The sequence below is a fragment of the Periplaneta americana genome, chromosome 12, assembly GCF_040183065.1.
Source record: "Periplaneta americana isolate PAMFEO1 chromosome 12, P.americana_PAMFEO1_priV1, whole genome shotgun sequence".
NCBI classification, from domain to species: domain Eukaryota; kingdom Metazoa; phylum Arthropoda; class Insecta; order Blattodea; family Blattidae; genus Periplaneta; species Periplaneta americana.
Window position 1 is genome coordinate 146,955,034 of NC_091128.1, and position 26,685 is coordinate 146,981,718.

Here is a 26,685-nt window from a genome sequence, read left to right on the forward strand (position 1 = left end):
GTGTCCTTGAATCGTATGTTGTGATCGCCCTCTTGATAGGCATGTGCTGCCACTGCTGATTTGTCGATCTGTCCTAGGCGGCAATTCCTATTGTGTTCTGTCAGTCTCGTCCTGATGCTCCGCTGTGTAGTACCGATGTAGACCTTCCCACACGAACACGGAATCCTGTAAACTCCGGCAGACAGCAGCTTATCTCGTTCATCCGAGGTCATCCAAGGACAAACGAGATAAGTTGCTGTCTGCCGGAGTTTACAGGATTCCGTGTTCATGTGGGAAGGTCTACATCGGTACTACACAGCGGAGCGTCAGGACGAGACTGACAGAACACAATAGGAATTGCCGCCTAGGACAGATCGACAAATCAGCAGTGGCAGCACATGCCTCTCAAGAGGGCGATCACAACATACGATTCAAGGACACGGACATCTTGAGCACGACGACGCACTTCTTCCCCTGTCTACATAGAGAAGCGATCGAAATCTATAAACATGACAACAACTTTAATCGCAAGGAAGAAGGCGTAAAGCTAAACAAGTGTTGGTACCCGGTCCTAAACTGAACAGATAAGAAGAAGCCACTACAACAAAAGGATGGAACCCAGAACAGGAGCAGCGAACAAAGCGGCGCGGACTGCAGCGACAACAGGCCTCGGCCCACTAGTTGCACTATAAATACGCCCGCACAACCAGCCACAGGATCAGTTGCCTCAGGTACACCGAGAAGAATTTTGCGACCTCGGATACCACTCCACTGAAGATGTCTGCCGCAGATGCAGACGAAATGTCTGGTAGAAAACCAACCAACAGACCACGGCCTCTCAGCCCGGAAAATGAATCTAGATCTATAGACTCCTGCCGTGAAAGCCTACACTACATGTTTAAGTATGGTTTTACTTCACACACATTTAATAAATTCGGTGTTATGGCCAAAGGTGATGGACTATAAATTATAACATTGATATTTCCTCAAATAACATGATGATCCTATCAAATTGTTTTACAATTAGCCCATGCGCTCAAATTTTATTTATATTACACACCTTACACTTGGTCTGACATAGGAATACGGTAATAAAAGACTGCTTTTCTTGTTGGAAATGGAAAATTATGTTAAAACATGTGATATACCATTTAAGAGAAACTGAAGAGACATGAAATTTCTAAATCACAAATGTGAGAAATATGTTGTTGTTGTTTTCTAATGCCAGGCGTTTGACAATAAAGTCGTTTGACCTCTTGCACTCCAAATATATGGAGTTAAATGGCAAGTTGTAATGTGAAAAATATGTATCATATATTGAGAGATGCAAGGAAGTTAATAAGTAAATAATAACCTCTTATCACTATTATGCCTTTTTATGTGTTACCCATACATATCTCTTTAGTTCCAATCTGCGAAATTATTTTAAAATGTTTTAAGTAAATTTACTTACTGCGTATTAGCAGCTGATAATATAAAAATTGAAGATTTCATGATAAGAAATGCTCTTGTAAGAAGTTTGAATTTTACAGGCAAACAAAAATAAAATTGTCAGGTTATTTTATTATTCTTTTATAATAACTTAAATGGCATTGCATTGTACTCGTATTATATGATAATTACTATACAGTCAAGATTTATATAATCAGACCACTAGAATGAATCATTATATCAGTAAAGTTCGTCTGTATTTGTTGTCTTTTGGCGAGGGCTGTTTATTGTAAATACTTCAATTTAATCCACGAATGATTTTCATTTTGCTTACTTATAAATTCCTAACACCATTAGTTAGTTCTATAATAAGTAAATAAGAGAAAATAGTATGTAATTTAGATTATGCAACTAACCATGCGAAATCAGTACCAAAGAATTCACTGCAAAATAAGTAATTTTAATTTTATTACCATCTTAGGTTCAGATGTATGCTTTAATATTTTTTTTAGAAAATTTCAAAACTATTTTAAAGCAATATATACATAAGGACTGGAACAGCAAAACCCTCAAAACCTCTATATGATTAATATTTAACAATACCAAATATTGTTAGTAGTATAGTAAACTATTTTTTTTGCATTATCTATATGTTTTTAACATTGTCATTATGCCCATTGAAATAGATACATAGTTATCATATTAGTGATGTAATCTACGGATTCTGTATCTAAAGAAACATTTTTTTTAATATCATTCTGTATTGTAGCTATGATATAAAATCTGGTTTTAAAAATATTATCGAAACTGGTAGTTAAAAAACAATACCAGAGATAAAAATATATGTAGTATACGCGTATATTTTTAGAACTCTACATGTTGTTGTCAATACACCGGAGATGAGAGGGCTAACAGTTCGCAACAAAGCATGTAAATGTTTATTCTCCACATTGTGCACCATTTCAAGTACCAGTAATTAAAAATACCAGTCTGTGATATGGTAAGTTACACTGATTGTGAGACCAGCTTGAAATGAATAATTACAAAAAATAAAAAAAGTGATCAGAAGTTTATTTTGTTTGCTATGATTAGTTGATTTCATTAACTGAATATTCCTTCACTATAATTGAGTCACTACAGCTCAAGTTACAATTTTCTAAACAGTAGTAAAAAAATCCTTATCTTGATATCGTTCCTAATAGGAACCATTTTTATTTATATTTCTTGTTGTAAATTACCAATCCTCTCACCTCCTAATGTACTGACATAATCTTTTGAGTCCCCCGGTATACTTACAGATGATTTCTAACACTGTTATGATTAATATGAAAGTAATCCGTAATCAAAAGTTATTTTAATTGTTAATACTAATTTATTATTGATTTTCGAGTGTATGTGTATGTATGTATTTATTTACACTGCAAATGGGTGAATACCCGGTGGCAATGGTAACTAATTACACTTAATAATGATAATTAATAAAAAAAATACAATTAATAATAATACTAATAATAATTAATTAAATGAAGCACGATCACTTAAAATGACATTTAAAGTAAATCTAATTTGTATCTTAACCCTAAGTTCGAACTAAAACCCACGAGTATGATATGTTCATACACTCATTTCGCTGTCAACTCACTCACTGCACTGGAACTGTGACACATTTCACTGATACTATCCTACTGTGTATTATAAATTATTTAATAATTACAAGAAAAATTATCTAGAGATATGCATTCGTATTTTTGCACAAGTTGTTCATTTTTAAATAATACATTGAGGTAAAATATCAGTATACCTATTGAATACTAAATAGGGGGACTATGATTTTAATATTGAACCTAACAGATACCAGGAAATCTTGCTCTTAGTCCATATATTAAAATATATATATATTGTCTACACACACACGCACGCACACATATACACACACACCTTCTTCTTCTTGTTCCTCCTCCTCCTCCTCATCCTCAGTAAGGGCGTAGATTGCTACTAAAGGACTTAGGCACGAATGGTCCATTGTGCATCCCATAAACTGGAAATCAACGCAGCACACTGCAGTTGATGACCATCTTCGCAGTTATGTCGGCCTTTATTTCCTGAATATCTTAGGATATAATATATGTTTCCCGAGGTATCGATGCCTGATGTGGCTTAAGTCAGAACAATTCAGCAAAATGTTAGGTGATGGCTCAATATCCATCCCACATTTCCTACAATTAAGAGTCATCAGTGAGTTCCAATATTACTACTATATAGCAGTAAATGAGGATTTTTTGAGAGCTTATTGACTCTCGCACATAAACTCAAGGCTTATTGTGCTACCCCATAACCTTTCATAGAGATTCCAGTTCTGGACTTTTAATCTTCACTCCTATGTAAAGATTTTCCATACTGCTTAATGGAGAGGCTCCGAATATCTGGAACCTCCTCCTTTCCAGGATCTCACACTTGAGCAGTATGTGTCTAGCAGTTTCAGTATGCTACCCACATAGTCTACAGATGGGATCTCCGCGAAAAAGTGAACCCCAATATACAGTATGTAGGTGCTTATTCAGATGTCTAGTCAGGAAACTGATTACCCATCTTAAGATTCTCCTTTTCAGAACTAAGAGTTCTTTATTAATATTTGAGGAGAAAAATTCGCTCCGGCACCGGGGATCGAACCCGGGTCCTTGGTTCTATGTACCAAGTGCTCTGTCCACTGAACTACGTCGAATTCAATCCACAGCACCGGATCGAATTCTCCTCCTTCAATGTTTCCCTTTATGGCCTGACTCCATGTCAGGCATATATGTTGACGTATATGTCCAATGTCAACTGCCATTACACTAGGAGCGCACTCAGCTGAGTGACTTATTTGGCCGGGATTCCGCAGTTAAGTGCACAGTAATCTGCACAAACATATGCACTGCTGGCTGTGAAAATATTATAGATTTATTAATTTGTCAGACAGAATAATATTTGTAATATTGACAATTAATATTTGAGGAGAAAAATTCGCTAAATCTATAATAAGAGTTGTTTAGTTAAGTTAGATTTTGGTTCTCCAATAAAGAGTTTAGCCTGTCTTAGAACTGGTGTAGATCTTCAGCTCCCAGTAAACACTTCATCAGGTCCTCCTTTAGAGCCTTTTTGTTTATACACTTAGAGATACCAATTCAAGGTTTTGGCCATAGCATTGCTGTACATCCTACTGTATCCTAGGAACCACATGAGTTTTGTGCATTTAGCATGCCCAGCGCAGCCCAGCTATCAGAGCAATTGTTCATATTCGTGCTTTTGCATGATCTATTTAGGTTTTCTTTAGCGCAAGCTAATATAGAAAATACTTGAGCTTGATAACAGTAGTATACCGACTAAGAAGGACATTTTAGCCATTGGTCTTACAACATACATCTCTGTACCAGTACTATCATTAGTTCTGGAGCCATCAGCGAATCATACCAGACTATCAGGTGAAAACTGGTTAAGGTAATCTACTTCCAATTTTACCCTATCAGGAATGTAATTCTAAAGCTATGGTTTGTTTACGGCAATCATTGCTGGATGCACATTGCTGGTGGTTGTCGCCTAGCGGAATGCTAAAAATGTCAATATGTCTAACGAAACAGTTATGCTAGCCTATATGTCAGAACAGGTTACTTACTTACTGGCTTTTAAGGAACCCGGAGGTTCATTGCTGCCCTCACATAAGCCCGCCATAGGTTCCTATCCTGAGCAAGATCAATCCAGTCTCTATCATCGTATCCCACCTCCCTCAAATCCATTTTAATATTATCTTCCCATCTACGTCTCGGCCTCCCCAAAGATCTTTTTCCCTCCGGCCTCCGAACTAACACTCTATATGCATTTCTGGATTCGCCCATACATGCTACATGTCCTGCCCATCTCAAACGTCTGGATTTAATGTTCCTAATTATGTCAGGTGAAGAATACAATGCGTGCAGCTCTGTGTTGTGTAACTTCCTCCATTCTCCTGTAACTTCATCCCTCTTAACCCCAAATATTTTCCTAAGCACCTTATTCTCAAACACCCTTAACCTATGTTCCTCTCTCAAAGTGAGAGTCCAAGCCAAATCTCAAAACCTTATTCCTTTGCTGTGTTTGTGCCAGAGAATCAGTCCTATTCCGAGGTTTATTTGAAGGTTTCGTAACAAGCTGTTTTTTACGGTGATGGGTTGTTAGCCCTTCGCCCAACCCCCAAGCTGGAGGACTACCCCTCATCGGCTGTCCGCGACTGCTTATTCAATATATTCACAGCTACCCTCCATATCTGGAGGCCGTCTCCTCGATCCGCAACCTGAGGACGCGCCATGCTGTGGTGATAGGGACCCACAATACATGGTAGAACTAATAAATTCGATTATAGAGCACAGAGTATCAAGCATTCCGGTATTACATCATAGCAAATACGTGTCATAATAAGTCGATTATTCACAATATTGGAAGTAGTAACAACCTGTTTATAATGCTAGGATGGGGCATAAAACAGCACAGTATGTCCAATAAAGGATTTTAGGCTTATTATATGTGAATTTTCCAGATCAGTTGAGCATCAATTATTACTTCTAAATATTTAACTGATATCTGTAATACTAGGTCCTTGCCAAAAAGAGAAACTCGAGGAATGTTTGCTAGTTTTCTTTTCTTCCTAAACAAAACCATTTCGGTTTTATGCAAATCTGGCTTGTGAAGCAGACTTGAATAATTTCAAGGGAAAAATTGTTTTGGGGCCGGGTATCAATCCTGGAACCTTTGGCTTAGTGTACTGATGCTCTGCCGACTGAGCTACCCAGGACTACACCCGACACCACTCATTTTGGTTTTATTTGGATTTACGTTTAAACTGTCTCTCACACACATACATACATACATACATACATACATACATACATACATACATACATACATACATACATACATACATGCGCTTGCTCACACACACACACACACACACACATACAGTGTAAAAGGAAACGTATTATATTAATTCACATAAGTTATAGGTCAGGTCATTACGAGCAAATTTTGTTAAATAACTTTTGATATGACCAATAATCTATTGAGAATTTCGAGTTTTTTCAAGAAAATTAAGTGCAATATATACCAAAGCTCCTTTATTTGAATGATTTGCAAAGGGGTGGATGTAATTCTGCCTGAGGTACTATGGCTGTGCTGCAGCCGGTACTACAGTGTATGAGTGAAACTTCCAATTTTTTTATACAGCTAATCGAAATCTGCTTTTTATTACTAAATTAGCACAAACCATTGTCATAAATACCTACAAAAAACAAATCGAAATTTTTTTAAATTTCATGGAATGTGCAATAAAAATTTTAATTCAAAATATTATTACCTATATATATATTTTTTTTTTGTCATACCATATCTAAGAAGGAATGTAGTACATTTCCTTCCATCATGTATATATGGAGATGCAGTGATTAGTTCTTGAGGTTTACCAATTACATTTAAATTATCCTTTACAGATAGCGATAGCTTTAAATAACAACAGATGGCTTCGTGTAGTCTATAATTGCATTCGTCTTATCTATAACATGTTACGTATTTCATATTAACGGACTATTTCTTTCAATTTGTCTAAGGTATCAAATTTTGTTTATATTATAGACAACTTGTGTGAATAAAATAAGTACATTCAGTGTTCATATGTGAACATATTTATATTTAAAAATATCAGTGGATTAAGTTTAAAAAAAAAAATCATGATTAAGTTTCATTCAATTTTTTTTTTTATTTCTTACTTACTTACTTACTTACTTACAAATGGCTTTTAAGGAACCCGAAGGTTCATTGCCGCCCTCACATAAGCCCGCCATCGGTCCCTATCCTGTGCAAGATTAAGTCAGTCTCTATCATCATACCCCACCTCCCTCAAATCGATTTTAATATTATCCTCCCATCTACGTCTCGGCCTCCCTAAAGGTCTTTTTCCCTCCGGTCTCCCAATTTTTTTTATTTCTACTAAATATATTACTAAAAATGTTTCTTTAAAGCTTTCTGTGTTACGTAATATATATGCACTGTATAAAGTGATCTTTAAAAGTAATCCTGAAAGTAATATTATATACTTCTGCTCATTGGCGTCAAGCAGAAAGACACTCAGAGTATTCATATCAAATTAAATCTGACTGTAAAGTTATAGTAACTAGAAAATTAAACGAAATAGCCTAAAATCATAAGACTAAAGTGTAAATGTTACCAAACTCCATTGTTGTTATTAACCTTCCAGTCTTAGATGAATATCTTGAGAATCTCTCATGTGACACCACTACTTCTTTTCCATGTACTAAGTACTATTTTAATATTACAACAATACTAAATAGAGCAATAGTGTTGTTTTGAATTTGTGTGTTTTTCCATACTAACAAACATGTTCCTCTGTAATATCCATGCTCCATAACAGCAAGCAAACAAACCGTCACCTAACCGTTCTTGTTGGAAAAGAGTGTTGTCAGCAGCACGTAAACGAGCAGCCATTGCCTGTCTTCGCAGTGAACCTCTCTACATGCTTAGGAGGTAAATGACTAATCTGATGCATGCTTAATAGCAATTTAATAATATTATACCAAAGAAGAAAGTTTCTGAATAATATATAATTTCTGATACATAATATACAACGTGATTCAATAAGGATGGTGCAAAAGTAAACTTTATTTATTCATAACCGAACGAACTTAGCACAACTGTATTAATATGAAAAGACGTGTTAACTTACAAGTTTTACCTACACTATAAAAACTCGATTTGAGCCCTGTTAGTCGCAGGACATACGTCGAAACAGTAGGGCCTACTCCAATTCAGTTCAAACTCATGTCAGCATGTCCTCTGATATTGACTCCACTGCTTTTATGATGCACCATCTAAGGTCGTTCAGATTCTGTGGCAAGGAGGTGACAGAAACAAAGTCTTTGGTATACCCCCACACAAAAGAAATCACGGGTTAAGTCTGGCGATGGTGGAGGCCAAAGTGACATTGGTGAGTCATATCCTGCATGGCCGATCCAACGTTCTGGACGGGTATTATTACCCTTTCATAAGATATGCTATACTGTGGATTATAACACCGACAGTTTCCTACTAGCCCACCTTGTTGACTTGCTAGGACTACATTCATACACGGCTCGTATCCTGTTTACTGTATCTTCCAAAGTCCTACGGGCCCAGTAGCGGCCCGCGGTTACAAAGATTGGCAGTTCTGCATGAAAAATAGTGTATTTAGCAAACGCATGCTGTTTATTGCATCTAAATCGGATAACGCGTGTAATTACAGCCCCTTCTCGAAGTTGACTATGCACCCGAAATTGTACTCTAACCATCCGTGCACTACACCTCTCCCACCTGGTACAACTAGTCACGTAGTGGAGATGTGCCCCACATGCTTTTCTAGTTTTTTAAGTCAAATTAACTAAATCCTTCACTCCGGTGTTTGTCCATGTAAACAGAATACACGGGTGGGGAGAAAGCGTTTTCATGAATGCAACAAAAAACCAATAGTTTCCATTACACATTTCGGTATTAAAATGACTAGTAGGCTACATGATTTCCTCGACTTTTTCCAGAAATTTCAATATTTAAATTTTGTGTAGGACGTCCTAATTTCTTAAGTTAACATGCAATTTCTCTTTTAATTTCGAAAAGGGTTGGTCGATTAGGTTTTCATTTCATTCATTTTTAATATAAAATATTTCCTTAGACACACTGACTAATCACATCACACCACCCACAGTACTATAACACACTGGAACTGTAATGATATGCAGTAGTCCAGAAGCCTATGTGTTCTAACGCAGCTCATAAAGAGATGAGAGTGTTGACGGTTCTTTTGTATATTCGGAGAGAGCTGCTTTGGTTGCAGCTCTAATGTGGTCTTATGGGACGGTGAAGGAACCAGTTTTCTGCTGCCAACTACCCTATGTTGAGCTTCAGGAATTGCCGATCACAGATCCGAAAAGTACACTACAGCTAAAATTCTCGAGCAGTTCAAGGCTCCTACAGACAGTAAAATCTCGAATCGAAGGAGAATGAATTGGAAAAATAAATGAAACAAAGAACTAGATTACATAAAAGCACGTTTTACATTTTAAATTTTTTTCAGGTCCATTTAAATGGCGGTTCTGCAGCTCTGCAGTTCTTATTGTAGAGCCGCCCCTGGATGGGCCGGACATTTCCTAGGACATAAACAACCACTAGTTTCGAATTACGTCACCCAACACGCAATGCAGTTTCTATGTGGTGCATTCTTACCAAATTCAATTCTAAAGTTTCACTGTCTGTCACAATAACCTCCCGTTCTTCATGCGAATTTCATGACGCAAAACTCCTCTATGTACTATACTACGTCTCTGTTGGTGATGACATGAAGTAGCAAATAAACACACAGTAACTTGAGACTTGTTGCTTTCACTATTTTGAGCAATTCACCGTTTACCATTGTCACCTCACTAGAGGTCTTTACATTTGCACCATCCTTTTTGAATCACGGTGTATTATAATTGTAAGTTCATCTAAGTGTTTGAAATATACTGTACAGAAAGTTTTATGATATAAAAAGTTTGTTTCAAGATTCCGACAGTAACCCATATTTGCAGCATTTTTATACTGGGCAGTGATTCTTGCCATATTATTATGTCTGTCTTCTAGTCTGTGTACAGCCCTTTCTCCTAACTAATGGGCAAATTTTTATTCATATTTTTAATGTTAATGGGTGATTTTATTCAGTAAGTATGAACATGAAAAGTAGATACTTGATACATTTTGAAAGTCTTTACGTGCCAGTCTGAACTCAGATCATGAAGATTTTATCAGATCTCGATAACTGAAATTGCATCTGTAAATTAAATCTTCATCCAACACAATGAACTGAAAAAAGTTTTAAAATTATAAGTATTTTCCCGACTTCCAGAAATGGTATAAAATCGAGATTTACTTGAAAAGTCATCTAATAATTTTTTTGTATATAATAAATATACCGAATAAAATATCCTACCGGTATGCCATATATCGCTAAAGCATTCAGTTCAGAATTGTAATTATTAAATCCTAAATATAATTCTAATTCAAAGTTTATTTTAAAAAAATTTGGATACAAAAGGACTAAGTAAATTAATTACACATCTCAAATTATTATGAAGTAGTAATTCAAGAGATGAATCAAGAGTAGATGTTGCTTTTATTTAAAAAATAATAATTACTTATTACCGAATCCTGTAATCAGAAGTACCGTACTTACGACTGCAGCAGACTTTTTGCCACCAGACTTTACATAATTTGGTTAATTCAAGTTCATTTGTACAATAAGAAAGTATGTGCAGTCTTGCAATATTTATTCCTATTAAAAAAATCTTCTGGATAACGAGTATAAACCATACGTTCAAAAATTCCTACATTCCATCAACAAAATACAGCATTACATAGTTCTCTTTTAAATTAAATAATAATTAATTCTGATTTGAAAAAAATAGTTCAAATATTTGGAATGATGGTAATCAAATGGATAAGCAAGTTTCATGTCCATTAATCATCTCTTTGACATAAAATTGCAAAAAAAAAAAAAAAACTTGATAACACTCTACAATATTGAATTTTTTGTAATATTGTAATATCTTTTGAAAATTAGATAAGTACCAGGAGACTAAGACTAAGTGGAGAATGAACTGTTAACTGTGTACGCATAAACAGATATTTATTCAAAGAATTGATTACATAATTATGATTTTATTAGCATTTGTCTTCTTTTAGATATCGAGTTAAATGCATATGATTTTAATAATTTTTGCTTTCTTTCAGACATCGAGCAATCAACATTTTTGTTCGCACCTACCACGAACTTTGGCTGCAAGATGAAAATGTGGGTCAAGAAGTCATGATTGAGGATCTCACAGTATGTATTGTAAAATAAATTAATAAAAACTGCGTGACTGCCATTCTTGTTATTCTATGGAGTAATTTTGGACATTTTTGCATTCTTATTTTAACAAAAAATGAGAAAACTATTTTTCTTGATTTGTGAAAAAACATCAAAAAAGGATGAAACACGTTTTGAAACTACCTATAAGACTCATTTATGACAAACCAACGTATTTTGTAATAGAACAATATTTTAAACTTTCCAAATCACTTAACTTACTGACTTTTTTAACAGTATGTGTTTAATTTGGAAGTGTTTAAATCATTTAGGTACGGTATCTCATTTATATCCGTACTTTAAACATTACTAAACTTAAAAAAAATTGACTTCATACTACATCATTTACTGGTACTGGTACAGAAAGATTCTCTGGGTAATACCATGAAATTTTATCTATAATAAATGTGCAGAATGCCATTATTGTATTGCCATATAATATACAGGAATTAAAAAAGTAATTCTTAAATATTTATATATTTAAAGCTATTTGTGAGTAATCCAGAACTTGATGGACTGAAATATGTTTAAATGATATGAATCAATTTTCGTATGTAGCAGACTGGACATTTTACGTTTTTGCCATACAATTGAATACTGTTAACTAAGGAACCTACCGGTTCTCAACTTAATTTACATAATTTTATTACGAATTACTCTGTATAAAATTTAGTGAAATGTATACTTTCTTTACACGAAATTGCGACTTAAATCTTTTGTCTTCCCTGCGCTAGTGAAGAAGAAAGTGACTTGATTTCGACTTGAAATGCCTTAAAATTTCTGCCACGTTCAGCACCTTCTAAATACAGCCTATCACAGTATACAGATAAAATAAAACACACTAAATTATTCTAAAACTCTGAAACACTCTGAATTATTATTTGATAAATTTAATTATACATGCAACATCACATTTGTGTTAATAGTAGTATAACTCATCAGCAAAATGTCAGTTGTCTTGAGATTTTTGCATATTAGTAATAGAATCAAATATAACAATAAACAGTAAATATGAAGAACTGTGAAAAAAAAATCAAAGCATAATCTAAAATCGAACCAGAAAATTAAAGAGTTCTATTAAGGATTAAATATTGTAATCATCAGATTCTTTCATTCTTTCCTGACCTTTAAAAATGTTTATGACTAGTCTGCTTTTGATTTGTACTTAATCATGTCACGATGATAGAAAGCCTTGTCAATTAAAATATTTCAGTCAACTGTAATTTTGCTTTCTTAAATTACACAAAATACCTATAATTAAAACTAAATCACGCAACACCTCCACATACGTAGAACACATCACAAACACCAACCATACCTATAGCAACATAGACACAGACATGAAGACTACATATTCAGCCAAAAAAACAAAAATTAAATAACCAGAACAATACTAAATATACAGACACACAAAAACACACACACAACGTACCTTCAGTATACAACTAAATTTCAGAACACACAACCTATTTGACTCCATACTACCACACACAAACGCAACCCCTAGCAAAACAACTGAAGAAAGTGGAAGAAGCAAGGACCTCACTAGTTCTGAGGATGACTAACAAGAAGTCGAAACTAATCAACTAGATAATTTACCACGTAGTTTTCTTTAACACTAGAAAAGTTGTTAGTATAACAAAATTCGTAAAATGTTGTTAAATATTAATATATTAAACTAGTTTTGTAAGAAGAGTACTATTTTCATTTATAGGTAAATTTTCGGTAGAAATCTGTTTCCGCGAAAATAAAAGTCTCTTGTATCAATAGCAAGTAATAATGAGAAATTAAAGCTTTTACAGAATAATGTTTCAGTCGAATATCAATCACCAGAAATGTTTATTATGAATTTAATGAAAAGCAATAATAAGATGTTGGATCACGAGTCATTTTGCTTTTTCAAAAGGAATCTAAATATGAAGACGCTGTGTGTGTGTTTTGTTTGTTTGTTTTTTTTTTAAGTATTTCATCATATTAGCCATCTTATAACGCCGAAATATTTTCTTTTATTGTATAGCAATCATTTGAAGATTCGGAATTGAAGAAAAGTGATGAGGAAGAGGAAGAAGGCAAGCCAGATCCTCTGAATCAGCTGGTTACTACATTCTGCAGAGGTGCAATGACAGAAAGAAGTGGAGCATTGCAGGAGGATCCACTATACATGTCCTATGCTGAAATTAGTGCAAAGTAAATATATATGACATTAATGAAATCTAGAGCAATAGTTATTATGTTAGAATTAAAATAATCATATGTAAGTGATATAATGGTTTAATGAAATTGAGATATCGTAGTAAGTAAGTAATTGTCTACAAACTGGAAGAATATTCTATGCAAAGTGAAGGCAAGACTTGTTCTCTCTCTCTCTCTCTCTCTCTCTCTCTCTCTCTCTCTCTCTCTCTCTCTCTCTCTCCCCTCCCCCCTCTCCCATCTCCCCTCCCCCCATCCCCCATCCCCCTCTCCTCCTCCCCCCTCTCCCACTCTCTCTCTCTCTCTCTCTCTCTCTCTCTCTCGAAAACGTTTAAAACAATTATAGTGCTCTCATTAGCTTACTTTCTGATGAGATGTGCAATTCTTACCCATAGTGAAACTGCCTGAATATGATGCTAACCTTCTCCTAGAATTAAGATTACAGAAGCAGTTTGTGAGAGGGAAAACTTCTTTTGTAATAAATCGAACCTTATATGAAGTGCAGAGTCAATAATTATACATTTTCTTAATTTACTTACAAATGGCCTTAAGAAACCCTCAGGTTCATTTCTGCCCTCACATAAGCCTGCCATTGGTCCCTATCCTGAGTAAGATTAATCCAGTCCCTATCATCATATCCCACCTCCCTCAACCATTTTAATATTATCCTCCCATCTACGTCTCGGCCTCCCCATATGACTTCCAACTAAAACTCTATATGCATTTCTGGATTCATCCATACGAGCTACATGCCCTGCCCATCTCAGACATCTGGATTTACATACATACATACATACATACATACATACATACATACATACATACATACATACATACATACATACATACATACATACATACGTACATACATACATACATACATACATAAGCGTTCTGGCCATGGGCAGATCTTTCACTGCAAACCCAGCATTCTCCAATCTTTCCTATTTTCTGTCTTCCTCTGAGTCTCCGCATGTGATCCACATATCTTATTCTTCTGCCCTGAACTCTTCTCCCGTTCACCATTCCTTCCAGTGCATCCTTCAGTAGGCAGTTTCTTCTCAGCCAGTTACCCAACCAATTCCTTTTCCTCTTCCTGATCAGTTTCAGCATCATTCTTTTTTCACCCACTCTTTCCAACACAGCTTCATTTCTTATTCTGTCTGTCGACTTCACACTCTCCATTCTTCTCCATGTCCACATTTCAAATGCTTCTATTCATTTCTCTACATTTCGTCGTAAGGTTCATGTTCCTGCCTCATACAATGCCACACTCCACACAAAGCACTTCACTAGTCTCTTCCTTAGTTCTTTTTCACAAATCTCATATTAGCTTATACTCTATTACCTGTTACAATTCTTGTCTTAGTTTTTCTGAAATTGAATTTTCACAGACTTTATTAATGAGCATGATATTGTTAAAATAAGATGCTTAGACTAAACAGCTTCTTTTATTTCATAAATAACTTTGTTTCATTACAGATCTTGTGGCGAAGAGGAAGAGGAAGGTGAAGAAGGTGGTGATGAAGAAGGTGGAGCCTCAATTCACGTAAGTTTCCAAATTGTCTTGTTATTTTAGATTTTCCTGGAATGTGATATATCACTATATTAGTGCGCTATTTATCCAATAGAACAAAACCCAATTGACACTTCAATACTTTCCTTGCGACTTAGCTTACAAACTTTAGAGAACTGGTCTAATTTTATTTGCATTTCTTCTAATAAGACGTGTTTAACTCTGGTAGCTGTTTAAATGTAAATATTCCACCATTTGATATAGAAAACTAACAATAAGTAGTGCAAAATAGTTAACGAGACTGCATATTCTGTGACATGTCTATGTTATCTTTCAAGTTTCATTATATTTTCTGAATTTTATATTTCTTAAGTAACATTTTCTGAATAATAATTTGTTAAAGATGAATTTCTTGTGTGTATTTGTTCATAATACAATAAATTCTTCATACTGATTAATATATTTTTTTGCAATTTCTAAGAGGACAATGGATAAATTAATGGTATGTATGGTTTATTAGTCTTTCAATAGTAAATAGGGGCCTCTCTAGAAACAGAGTCTTGAACAGAGAAATAAATTTAGAGACAAGAGAAACACTCAACTTTGAAGTAGAAGTACCGGTAGTTAGATATAAAAGAACAACAATATAATATTGCATGAACCAGTTGGCAGTCGACTGCCACATAGCATTGTGCTGCTGGTAGCAGGTCAGCCTGTACAGTAAGCCTATGCACAAGCTAAGAGCTATTCAGTGGAGCATGTGCTTTTCTGGTCAAGACGTATTTCCTGCTTTTGTTTGTGCTTAAGTGTATTTTAAACAAAGCGAGATAGATAAATTATTTAAGTACCGGTACTCCATTACAAAAAAAGTTTTCATATATCATTCCTATCTTTCACCAGAGTTGGCATATGAACTTTAGAGATACCGTAGTTTAGCAGTTTCTCGCATTAGTGTTCCACAATATACAACTTGGTGAGTAAATTTCTAGAGATGGGAAGTGTTAAACAAGAGCAAGAAATATTACCTAAGAAGACCTTTTATGACATTGGCTTGCTACTGGAAAATTCCCTGTAAATAAAGGAAATATAAGTAGTTGTAGAAAAGACATCACTACAGTTTTTTAGTCAGGGTTATTTAACGATGCTGTATGAACTACTAGGTTATTTAACATCGGCGAAATTTCGTATCAAGATGACATTTGACGAGATGAGGCCATATTACATTTTGAGGAAAACCTCGGACTCAACAGGTAATCAGTCCAAGCGGGAATTGAGATTATCTCAATATATCTTACCACAATCCTTATTTGACGACATAATTTTTTCTTGGAATCAATTTTAACCTGGGTTTCCGTTGTGAAAATTGATACGTTTTATATTTAGACCTACACTATAAAATGTAACTGTAAATATTGATTGTGTTTTCAAGCGTCTATGAATATGTCCTCTTTAACGATTAGCAAAATAATATTGAAATAGCGTAAACATATTCACAATATTAAGTAAAGGGAGAAAGCAATGTGACATTACCATTCTGAAGTTCTGTTTGTACTATTTGCATTGTTGTAATAATTCAAAATCAGACACTGATTAACTGTTAAGTTATTTAAATTAATAAATAACGACTTTGCTGTGTTAACATTTTAAATACGGTACTGATGTTACTTGTACTACTTGATTGACTAGTTTCGATGTTTTTTTTTCATCATCTGCTGAATACTAAGATGATGAAAAAATATCGAAATTAGTCAATCGGGTACATTAACATTATTATTTGAAATGTTAACAGAGTAAAGTCGTTATTTATTAATTTAAATAACTTAACAATTAATCAGTAATTATATAAATTTTAAAAGAGTGCATACAAGAATGAAGAATCAGAATAAGATGTTTTGATGATTTGATCAGTCAGTTGTAAAATTCCATCTAACTTAGTAATTTACATAGGTATTTTTTAAATAAAGATAAGTTCACAGACATTCACAATTGAAATCATTCCAAAATAAGTTTTCCGTCAGTACCTGTATGGCATGTATTTTGGTCGAAATGTATAGAACAGGAATTACGGTACATCATCATAATCATCATCATCATCATCATCTACATTACGGTGCGCACCATAGGGCCCATTCCAACTCCAGTCAGAACCGGTTCCGCCATCTTGTCACTTAAACATGTATTTTAAATTAAATTGAAGTGATGTAACAAATTAAGTCATCCATTTCTCAGAATAACATATAGGCCTAACTCTTGACATAGGCTACGCTAATGTAATATAAAAATAACACATAATTTGTTTCTGGTAGCGCTTTATGAATAACAATTACCAGTAACGAATTTCTGTAACATCATAAATGTATATATTTTTATTAAATAAAGGATAAAGATACAGTATTATTTAGTTTTCAATCTTCCATTTTCACATTTCTCTGTGTTTAAAGTTAAAACTAAAAGTAATAATAATTTATTCTAAAATTACGAAATTTAGACTTAATAATATATTGCATCAGCATCCAATTTTACATGTAAAGTAAGAAAGAGAGACAGACCTACATACAAATGTAAAAGGAACATTATCGTATTTTATAATATTCTTTCTCTTTTTTTATTTGTAAATAGATTGAAGAGGGACAAAGATTTAGAAGACGAAATTGACAGGTTATATTATTTACTGAGTACTAGTACATAGCGGTATAATGCAGAGAAGGAAATGGACAATAAGCAATAAATTTATAATTTACTCTGGAAAATAATAGAAATTTTGAGCAATTTTATTGATGTGGTATTGTGAAATATTTAAATTCCCCAATTCCTTTGTAATTGACAAAAAATGTGGAAATTATTCAACTTGTTTGCTTTCAATCCACACTAAACATTTCTTCTTAATCACAGGAACAAGAAATGGAGAAACAGAAGTTGCTGTTCCACCAGGCGAGGTTAGCAAATAGAGGCGTGGCAGAGATGGTACTTCTCCATATTTCAGCCTGCAAAGGTGTTCCTAGTGAGATGGTTATGAAGACATTACAGCTTGGCATTGCCATATTGCGAGGAGGCAATGTTGACATCCAGATGGTAATATGTCATGCTCTTATCTGATTAACATTTCTGACATGTTATTGTACTGAACTGGTATTTATAATAGTACAAATGTATTACCGGTATGTGAAAGACAATATTTTTAAAACCCATATTCTTGAGTTCTTGGTTTAAGATTCAACACCTGTGATGTGTGTTTTATAATGAGTAGGTAATCATTTATGGTTTACTATATGATCATTCATTTTCATTCATAGTTTTTGCTTACTGCAAACCCAGCATTCTCGTGCAATCTTTCCCATTTTCCGTCTTCCTCTTAGTCTTCACATACGATATACATATTTTATTGTTGTCTATAATTTTTATACGGTAAAACCTCATTAATCCAAACCTGATAAGCCGGACTTCGCTTCATCTGGACAGGTAAAAAAAGACGAGTTTGGAAAAATTAAAGAACCTTGTTTTAAGACTTACTTTTATATATTAGAACTATGGAATTACCTTACAATAATTACAATATTACACCTATAGTATTAAAAGTAAAGAAAATCCATCAAGTTTGTATTAAAGTAATTAAATTATATAAACAGAAACACATATTGCTTTCATTGATTTGGAAAAAGCATTCGATAGAGTCAACAGAAATAAATTATTAAATGTATTAGCCATAGACATGTTCCACAACAACTTATAGCAAACATATATAATATCTATGAAACAAATCTAAAGTAAGGTGTGACAATAAATTATCGCAATGGACAGGAATTCATGCAGGAGTAATACAAGGTTGCGACCTTTCACCATTGCTATTCATTATATATATATATATATATATATATATATATATATATATATATATATATATGAATCAAATAATTAGAGAATGGAAACAATTACCTCATGGATGTATACAACTCAATAGACATTTACAACATTAGATTCATTACTTTTTGCAGACGATTTAGCTCTGGTGGCATCCTCAGAAGATGAATTACAATTTTCAATTTTTAATTTTAACAAAATTGGAATTAAATATGATATGAAAATCAATCAAGAAAAAACTAAAATTATGGCCTTCTGCGGAAAATACCCTGTGCCTGGAAAAATATGTTTAAATTTAAAAATATCAGAAATAGTAATTTATTTTACATATCTCAGATACACATTATCTTTTTTCGATGAAGTAGACATTTCACAGAAAATTTCTAAATACATCAAAACAATGGGAATAATTAACAACATTATGAAACCTTCCCTAGTACAAAGGCATATTATAATTCGCTTATACAAGACCTTGGCGAGACCTGTACTTTGTTACGGCAGTGAGGCATGGACATTGAGAAAGAAAGACGAAAGCAGAATAACGGCCAATGAAATGAAATTTATGAGATATACAGCGGGATATATGAAATGGGATCACAAACGCAATGAAGATGTAATGGAAAAATTACAACTAGAACCTGTAATTAATCACGTAAAACATCAGAACAACTGGATAAATCATCTGCATCGCATGCGTAGAGATAGAATCCCAAAAGTCATGCTCCACTATCACCCAAACGGGAAGAGATCTCTTGGTCGTCCAAAAAAGCGCTGGATTGAAAATTCAACTGTGAGATCGTAACAGGCCATATGGCCTAATACTTGAAGAAGAAGAAGAAGAAGAAGAAGTACAAACAAATATTATTATTGATTATACAAACAAAGATTTAAAATACACACTTTACTGTACTGTATAGTGTATTTAGGCCTGTGCCCTTTAAATACACCATAATAAACGTGTTTTATTGCTATAAATAGAGTTTTAATGCACTTTCTACGTTCTTTTAGGTTATTTCAGTTAATCTGGACTTTCATTAAACTGGTTAACTTATCCCTCCAATTAGTCCGGATTAACGAGATTTCACTGTATCTTCGTCTGCCCCGGACTTTGGCTGTCCCTATATGAAATCCGTGAGTCATATTACTTATACATTAACATATGGCAGTCACAACTCACGATATTTGAATAGTCTCTCCAATTTGGCCACGAACTCCAAAAGAGTTAAAAATATTATTAGTACTTTTTCGGACATACAGTATTTTAGTTTTATAGCTTGTTTGTTTATAGTGATACTATGAAATTTATTACAGGGAATGTTGAATCATCTTAAAGAAAAGAAGGATGTTGGTTTCTTCACCTCCATCGCTGGTCTCATGAACTCGTGTAGTGTGTTAGATCTGGATGCCTTTGAACGCAATACCAAAGCTGAGGGGTTGGGTGTTGGTTCTGAAGGAGCAGCTGGCGAGAAGAATATGCATGATGCCGAATTCACCTGTGCATTGTTTAGGTTTATTCAACTGACCTGTGAAGGTCACAATCTTGGTGAGCTTATTTACTGTTGTTTATTTTTATTTTATACTAGCCGTACCCGTGCGCTCCGCTGCACTTGTTAGAAGTAAATATAAAGTAATTACATAAATAAAATAGGACATCTGCCCCAGGGAACATTCCTGTTTGATAGAAGGATAAGTAGTTTAATATGTTACTTAATTTAAATTGTATTTAAGTAATTAAAATGCGATCATTTTGGTCCACAGACCATTCATTTGGTGCAATGATAATTCCCTTAACATATTTCTTATTTGTTATTACATGCAAATAATTAAAATATGGTCATTTGGTTCAGAGAACATCCGTTTTTGATGCAACGATAATCCGTTTAACATTTTTCTAAATTAATCTTGAATGCATCTTTAATAAATCACTCCAAACTAATAGAATGAATTGTGTACAAAGATAATTTTTCTGTGCGTAAAGATCTATTTTCATCTTACCTCATTCCTTATATGTAGTATTACATCCATCTAGAGGAACTACAAATTTCAAATAGTGAAGGAATTATCCAAATTAGCTTCTGAGATTACTTCATACAAACAGACAAATTTAATATTCTTTGTGTATTAATATTGATAAACGTCAAGGCCGCCTTAAATAGACGGAGTCATTTGTTTTAATTTCATTATAGCCATTGATGTTGTTCCTGCAATAACTCCTTTGTGACATATCGATTTTCAAATTTTTGCTCTATTAAATAACTTAAATAGTTATACAGCAAATAATACAATCTCCTATATGTAATTATATTTCTTTCTTTCGAAAATGTAAGAATTCACGATCTCCTATGTACCACTGCCATAGAATGAATAAATCTGTTTTTTCTTCCTACTGAAAAATTTTATATTTTGCACATAGGAATTATGGAACAACGACGCTATAATCTGAGGCAGCGTTGAAAATGTATTGTATTGTTATTTTAAAACTCTTGTATATCCTTAAATATCAGTCCTATCAAAATTTTGCCTGGAATAAAACTTATCGGAAATACTGTTTAAAGAAACTTTTGTAATGTAACATTTATCACAAAAATCAATAATAAGCGAGATATTTCGATTTATTTAATTCAGACCCCCTTATAACCCCCCTTTCAAATAAAGTATTTTGAATGCCATATAGCCTAAAATCTAAGTTACAACGAACTTAATTTATGTTCCAATTTTCATCGAAATCCGTTCAGCCATTATCGCGTGAAAAGGTAACAAACATCCAGACAGACAGACATACAAACAAAAATTTCAAAAAAGCGATTTTCGGTTTCAGGATGATTAATTATTCATGTTAACACCAATTATTTTTGGAAAATCGAAAATTACCAGAAAAATTTCGCTTACAGATTTATTATTAGTATATATAATGGTATGTATGACATACAGAGTATTTCGCTTACTACCAAACCACTACTCCATGGCAGAAACGAGCTGAATGTTTACCGCTAATGAGGATATTGCAAGGAAATTTGAACAGAACACGTTCGTGTGTGAGAAATGAAATGAAATGTAGTGTGCGTGTACCTAATTGTTGTGGTCCGCCAGTGTTTCCTTCCATAGATTCAGTAGAGAGTGAGGCACTCTGTAATATAAATGAACACTCAAAAAAGATATAGATTAAGCTCTTCCATTTCTGATGACGATTATAAGAGTTCACAACATTTCTAAAATTGGCCCTACTTTTGTTTTCACGCAAAAAAAAAAGTAGGAGGGAAAGCATATCTTATCCATTGCGGTCGTTACAAAGAATTAAATCCATTTTTTTCACTGCCTTCAAACATGCAGACTGTTTTGAAGTGTTTGTTTCTTGTTTAAGGCACTGGATATATTATTTTAGGCGAATTGGTTAGTTTAACACCGAACTAATTAAATCATTCCTCAGAAGGCATACGTCTTTTGCTGTTTCTTTTATAAACCCAGTTTGTCTAAAGAGTTGTTACAGTTTTATAGTGTCTCAAATTTGGTCATAAATATCTGGGTCATTTCATAGAAAACCATTTTTTATCTTTATTTTGGATTATTTAGCATACGAATCTCGTGTAAAATGTTTTGTTCAGTAGAGTATTTCATCATTAACGAACAGATAAATGCACGAGGTAATAAATCTGAATGTAACAACAACATGGCATAGTATAAGTTAAAGTAAATTACAGTCCTGCTTTTATTCTTAATATGATTAATAGAGGGGATGAAGGAAGGTGTTTGCTAGGAAAAATAACAAAGCTGTATCAATGAAGTAACATAATCGTATTATCTATAATTATCCAAGGAACGTTATAGTTTCTAAGGAACCAGTGTTTTAATCTAGCATTGGATCCACTAATCAGATCTGAAATTTTTAGGCGAATTCAGTTTCTTATAAGATTTCGTGAACTGTCTATCATTTTCGTACACCCACATTATTGCAGTATCTTATATGCCATATCACATACTAAGAAATGCTCATTCATAACTTAATATTACACTATATAAACGCAAATAGTTACAATAGTTTCATTTGATTAGCACTTTGGGAGTTTTTATTAGTAACAACAATGAGAATTTAAGAGCATTCTTCCTTATGTTTTCCCTCATAAATATTTCTACTAATTGAGTTACTTATGTTTGATTTCAATCTACAGAGCTGTATTTTACGTTCTTGTATTTGGTATTATTTTCATTTTGTATTGTCTCAATCTTGTTATTATTTTGTAATATGTTAGTATTTTTGTTCTTTTCACTTTTCATTTAATTTCATTAAGTTAATTGTGTATTTTTTGACCTGGTGGAATGTAAGGGAAGGCCTTATGGCCTTAACTCCCCCAGCATAAATAAAAAAATGAATGAATGAATGAGTAATGAGTGAATGAATGAGTGAGTGAATGAGTGAATGAATGAATAAATGAATAAATTGCATCTTTGTATGATCGTATCAGAGTATAGTAATGATGTTCCTGCGAAAGATAAGAAATGCGATTGCATATAAGGCAAATGAACGTTTTCTAAAATATAGACGAGTATCAAATGATAAAAGTAACATTAAAAAGTAAACTGCAGGTATTTTTTATATTAAGAAGGTCACTATTGTGCTTCGATACGATTAACTATAAAAAAAATATTATTTTTATGTCTATCTCATATAGGCTTATTCGTGCACTTCCCATGAAGATAAGTCTAGACTGAAAGAAATGAATGCAGAATAGATCATAATTGTGCTAAAAGCACTGAACTTTATAGGAGCCTGTTGTAACTTTCTGTACATTTCCTGATACTTTAAGACTTTTTTTTAAATTCAGTATTATCAATATCTTAACAGAGAGCTTAATGTTTTGTGGCATGTGTAGGAATGTAATACTTTAGTATGTAACCATTGTCGTTGTTTTTGTTATTGAACAGAGTGGCAGAATTACCTAAGAACCCAAGCCGGAAACACAACTACTGTCAATGTTGTCATCTGCACTGTTGATTACTTGCTGAGACTTCAGGTATGTACTACTCTGAAAGTTCTGATACGTTCAGGCTTGATCTTATCCAAGCACTAATAAATGAACTTTACGAATGTACATTTGCATTAACATCCAGATTCGTAAATTTCATTTATTAGTGCATTTCAAGTTCAATATAAGATATGATATTTGATAGCCGTCCCAACCAGGGTTTAATAATCGGCCTCCTAATCAATTCTAAATGAATATTTATATTTAATTTAATTTTTTCTTTAATAAAAACCCTAGTTAGGTAGGCTATCATTGAAAAATTTATTGGATATGTAACAAAAAATTTAGGCTACAAGACAAATTACATTTTACAAAGAATATAAGTGATGATTAATTATGCTAATCGATGACTTCAGTGCGGTGGAGGATATCACTTCCAGGGTGTTGTCAGGACTTTTAATTTTCGGAAGACTTCTAAGGACTCCCGTGGGATTGTGCCTCTAGCCCCAATCATAATTCCTATAACGTCCCATGTCTTGATGTTATATTTGGTCCCCAAATCGCTGCAGGATGGCAGATAAATTGCCTGTTTTTCTTTGCAGACTTCTCTAGGTTGTTCCTCGCTGTTCTCAAAACGGACTGTGGGATCGAGAATGAGTCCACAATTTTTTTTCCTGTCTATAATAATGATATCTGCTCTTCGAGTTGAACCTTCAGCAGAAAGGCACCCAACTTCTTCGTACACCTCATACTTATCAGTCCAGCGAAGTTCATTGGCAATCATGGAGCGAATTTTATTATGACGGTCAATTCTCAGTAATTCTCCCTTCCAGCAAAAACCCAGTACAAGTGCAAAAATTTACCAATTGAATAAAAGTATTCATTCAGTTTATTGTTATTGTTGTTTTCATTTTCCAATGGCCGCTTTAGGGATCATTTAACCCATTTTGCTTCTTGCCTCCCAGTAAAGACCACTCACATTGGCCAGAATTGTCCATGCACACGTGTGGCTTGAGAGAATGTTACGGACGTGAGCAACTTGTATTTCTTTCAGTATCTAATTTCAGCTGTGAGGTGGCATAGAGCTATTTCGCAACATGGTCTATAATTTATTACTGTATATAAGAAATTTAAATTCTAGTAACACTCCTTACTAATTGTGATAATATAATTAACTAATATCAATGCTGCATCTATGCAAGTAACTTTACATAAGTGAATAGGTCTATTATCCTGCAAACAATATTTTGTTTTTGTTCTATAACCTTTCATTTATCATTACTTGTACAGGAATCCATTATGGACTTCTACTGGCATTATTCCAGCAAGGAGATCATTGATCCTGCTGGTAAAGCAAATTTCTTCAAAGCTATTGGAGTGGCAAGTCAAGTATTTAACACCCTTACTGAAGTAATCCAGGGTCCATGCACACAGAATCAGCAGGCATTGGCTCACTCAAGGTAAAAATACAATTGGGTTTCTACAAAAGATGTGATAGATTATAGTGATTAATTTGCAACGTATTATTCACTAAAAATTACCAGTACATACAAGACACGGTATTAATTTCCATGTAAGATAAAAAAATTGCATCTGATAATCAAAATACTAAGTCGGAAAAGTGACGGAATTTTTAAAGTGACTCGGTCTCGTTCATTTTTACAATATTTCTCTCATATGAGGTGGACGAGGATGGTTTAAATTGTACTATTGTAAGATGGTGTTGTCTTGGCGGTCCGCAATCAATTCAGGATATCACTGGGTTTATTCCAGCATGGTTCAGAATCGATTCTGCACTGCTTGCTCATGTGCAGTAGCTCAATGTGTGTTCCAACAGGACTAGAACTGATTCAGAATCGGTTTCTTGTTCCAACATACTTTGGAACTGGTTTGGAATGAGAAATTGGTTCTCGATTAAGAGCAGGAACTGGGAATTCTGAATTGCTGACACATGCGCAGATGGTTTAATCTGAAGTTAAGGTTAAAACACCTAGGGTGCTATTCATAGACATTTTGCAGCACGCGCTACGAGCGTACTAAGCTAGACCCGGCTATCCACTGGTTACTTGTACAGAATTAAAATCATATCCTATTGCTAACACTGATTTATGAATACGAAAAATGGTGATCATCCACTGGAAACCTGCGCTAAAAATGTCTATGAATACGGCCCTTAGAGACTGGACAGGTTAAAATTAAAAAATAAAATTTCTTAAGTCTGGTTAGTGAAATATGTTACTATAGTCGCGATGCTTTTATTTCCGGTGTGACTCCGCATCTTTGCTTACGTCTTAGGAAGTGAAGGCTCTATAAAATCTAGGTAGGTAGTACCGTTCGCCATTTTTGTTCTTTCGTTCCCGAACTACCAGACGAGGAATCTATTTGCCACACCGTTAAACATTATCATGTCGTAGATCCTGTGATAAATCAAACACACTGTAATTCAGCAAATAATTGAGCGGCAAATAACGTCTTCGTATGCTTTCTGCGAATGCCAACAAAAGAGCCAAAATGGCGGGCGATTATATTAAGTATTTATCGAGCCTTAAGAAATGAATAACGTCTTCATAAGCGAATCACAAGACACACACGTTTAAATGTAGCCGACCTGCAACACGATTGGCTGCCGGAAATTAGAGCGACAGGACTATAGTCAGCAGTGTATGCAATGAAGAGAAAAATGAACTGGCCACCCTACTATGTTATCTCCTGGCTTAGTTGTCTCATGAGTGATGCCTCATTGGTGTCTTTTATGAAGTTTCAACCCGTTTTATTTCTTTAGCTTCCTATTATCATCATCATCATCATCATCGTCA

General features: G+C 34.0%; 1 protein-coding gene across 8 annotated transcripts in view; it reads left to right on the forward strand.

Annotated features, from left to right (window-relative positions):
- RyR (Ryanodine receptor) overlaps positions 1 to 26,685 on the forward strand; it is a 371,941-nt gene that overhangs the window by 311,802 nt on the left and 33,454 nt on the right. For 3 of the 8 annotated variants that reach the window (XM_069842182.1, XM_069842186.1, XM_069842187.1), the window contains 9 exons: positions 7,844 to 7,956; positions 11,227 to 11,320; positions 13,362 to 13,531; positions 15,017 to 15,083; positions 15,532 to 15,552; positions 17,943 to 18,122; positions 20,220 to 20,451; positions 23,829 to 23,917; positions 25,160 to 25,329. In XM_069842182.1, the coding sequence (XP_069698283.1) occupies positions 7,844 to 7,956; positions 11,227 to 11,320; positions 13,362 to 13,531; positions 15,017 to 15,083; positions 15,532 to 15,552; positions 17,943 to 18,122; positions 20,220 to 20,451; positions 23,829 to 23,917; positions 25,160 to 25,329 (1,136 nt within the window). The remainder of the gene's footprint in view (positions 1 to 7,843; positions 7,957 to 11,226; positions 11,321 to 13,361; positions 13,532 to 15,016; positions 15,084 to 15,531; positions 15,553 to 17,942; positions 18,123 to 20,219; positions 20,452 to 23,828; positions 23,918 to 25,159; positions 25,330 to 26,685) is intronic. The other 5 variants (XM_069842183.1, XM_069842185.1, XM_069842184.1 and 2 more) reach the window with 3 other exon arrangements.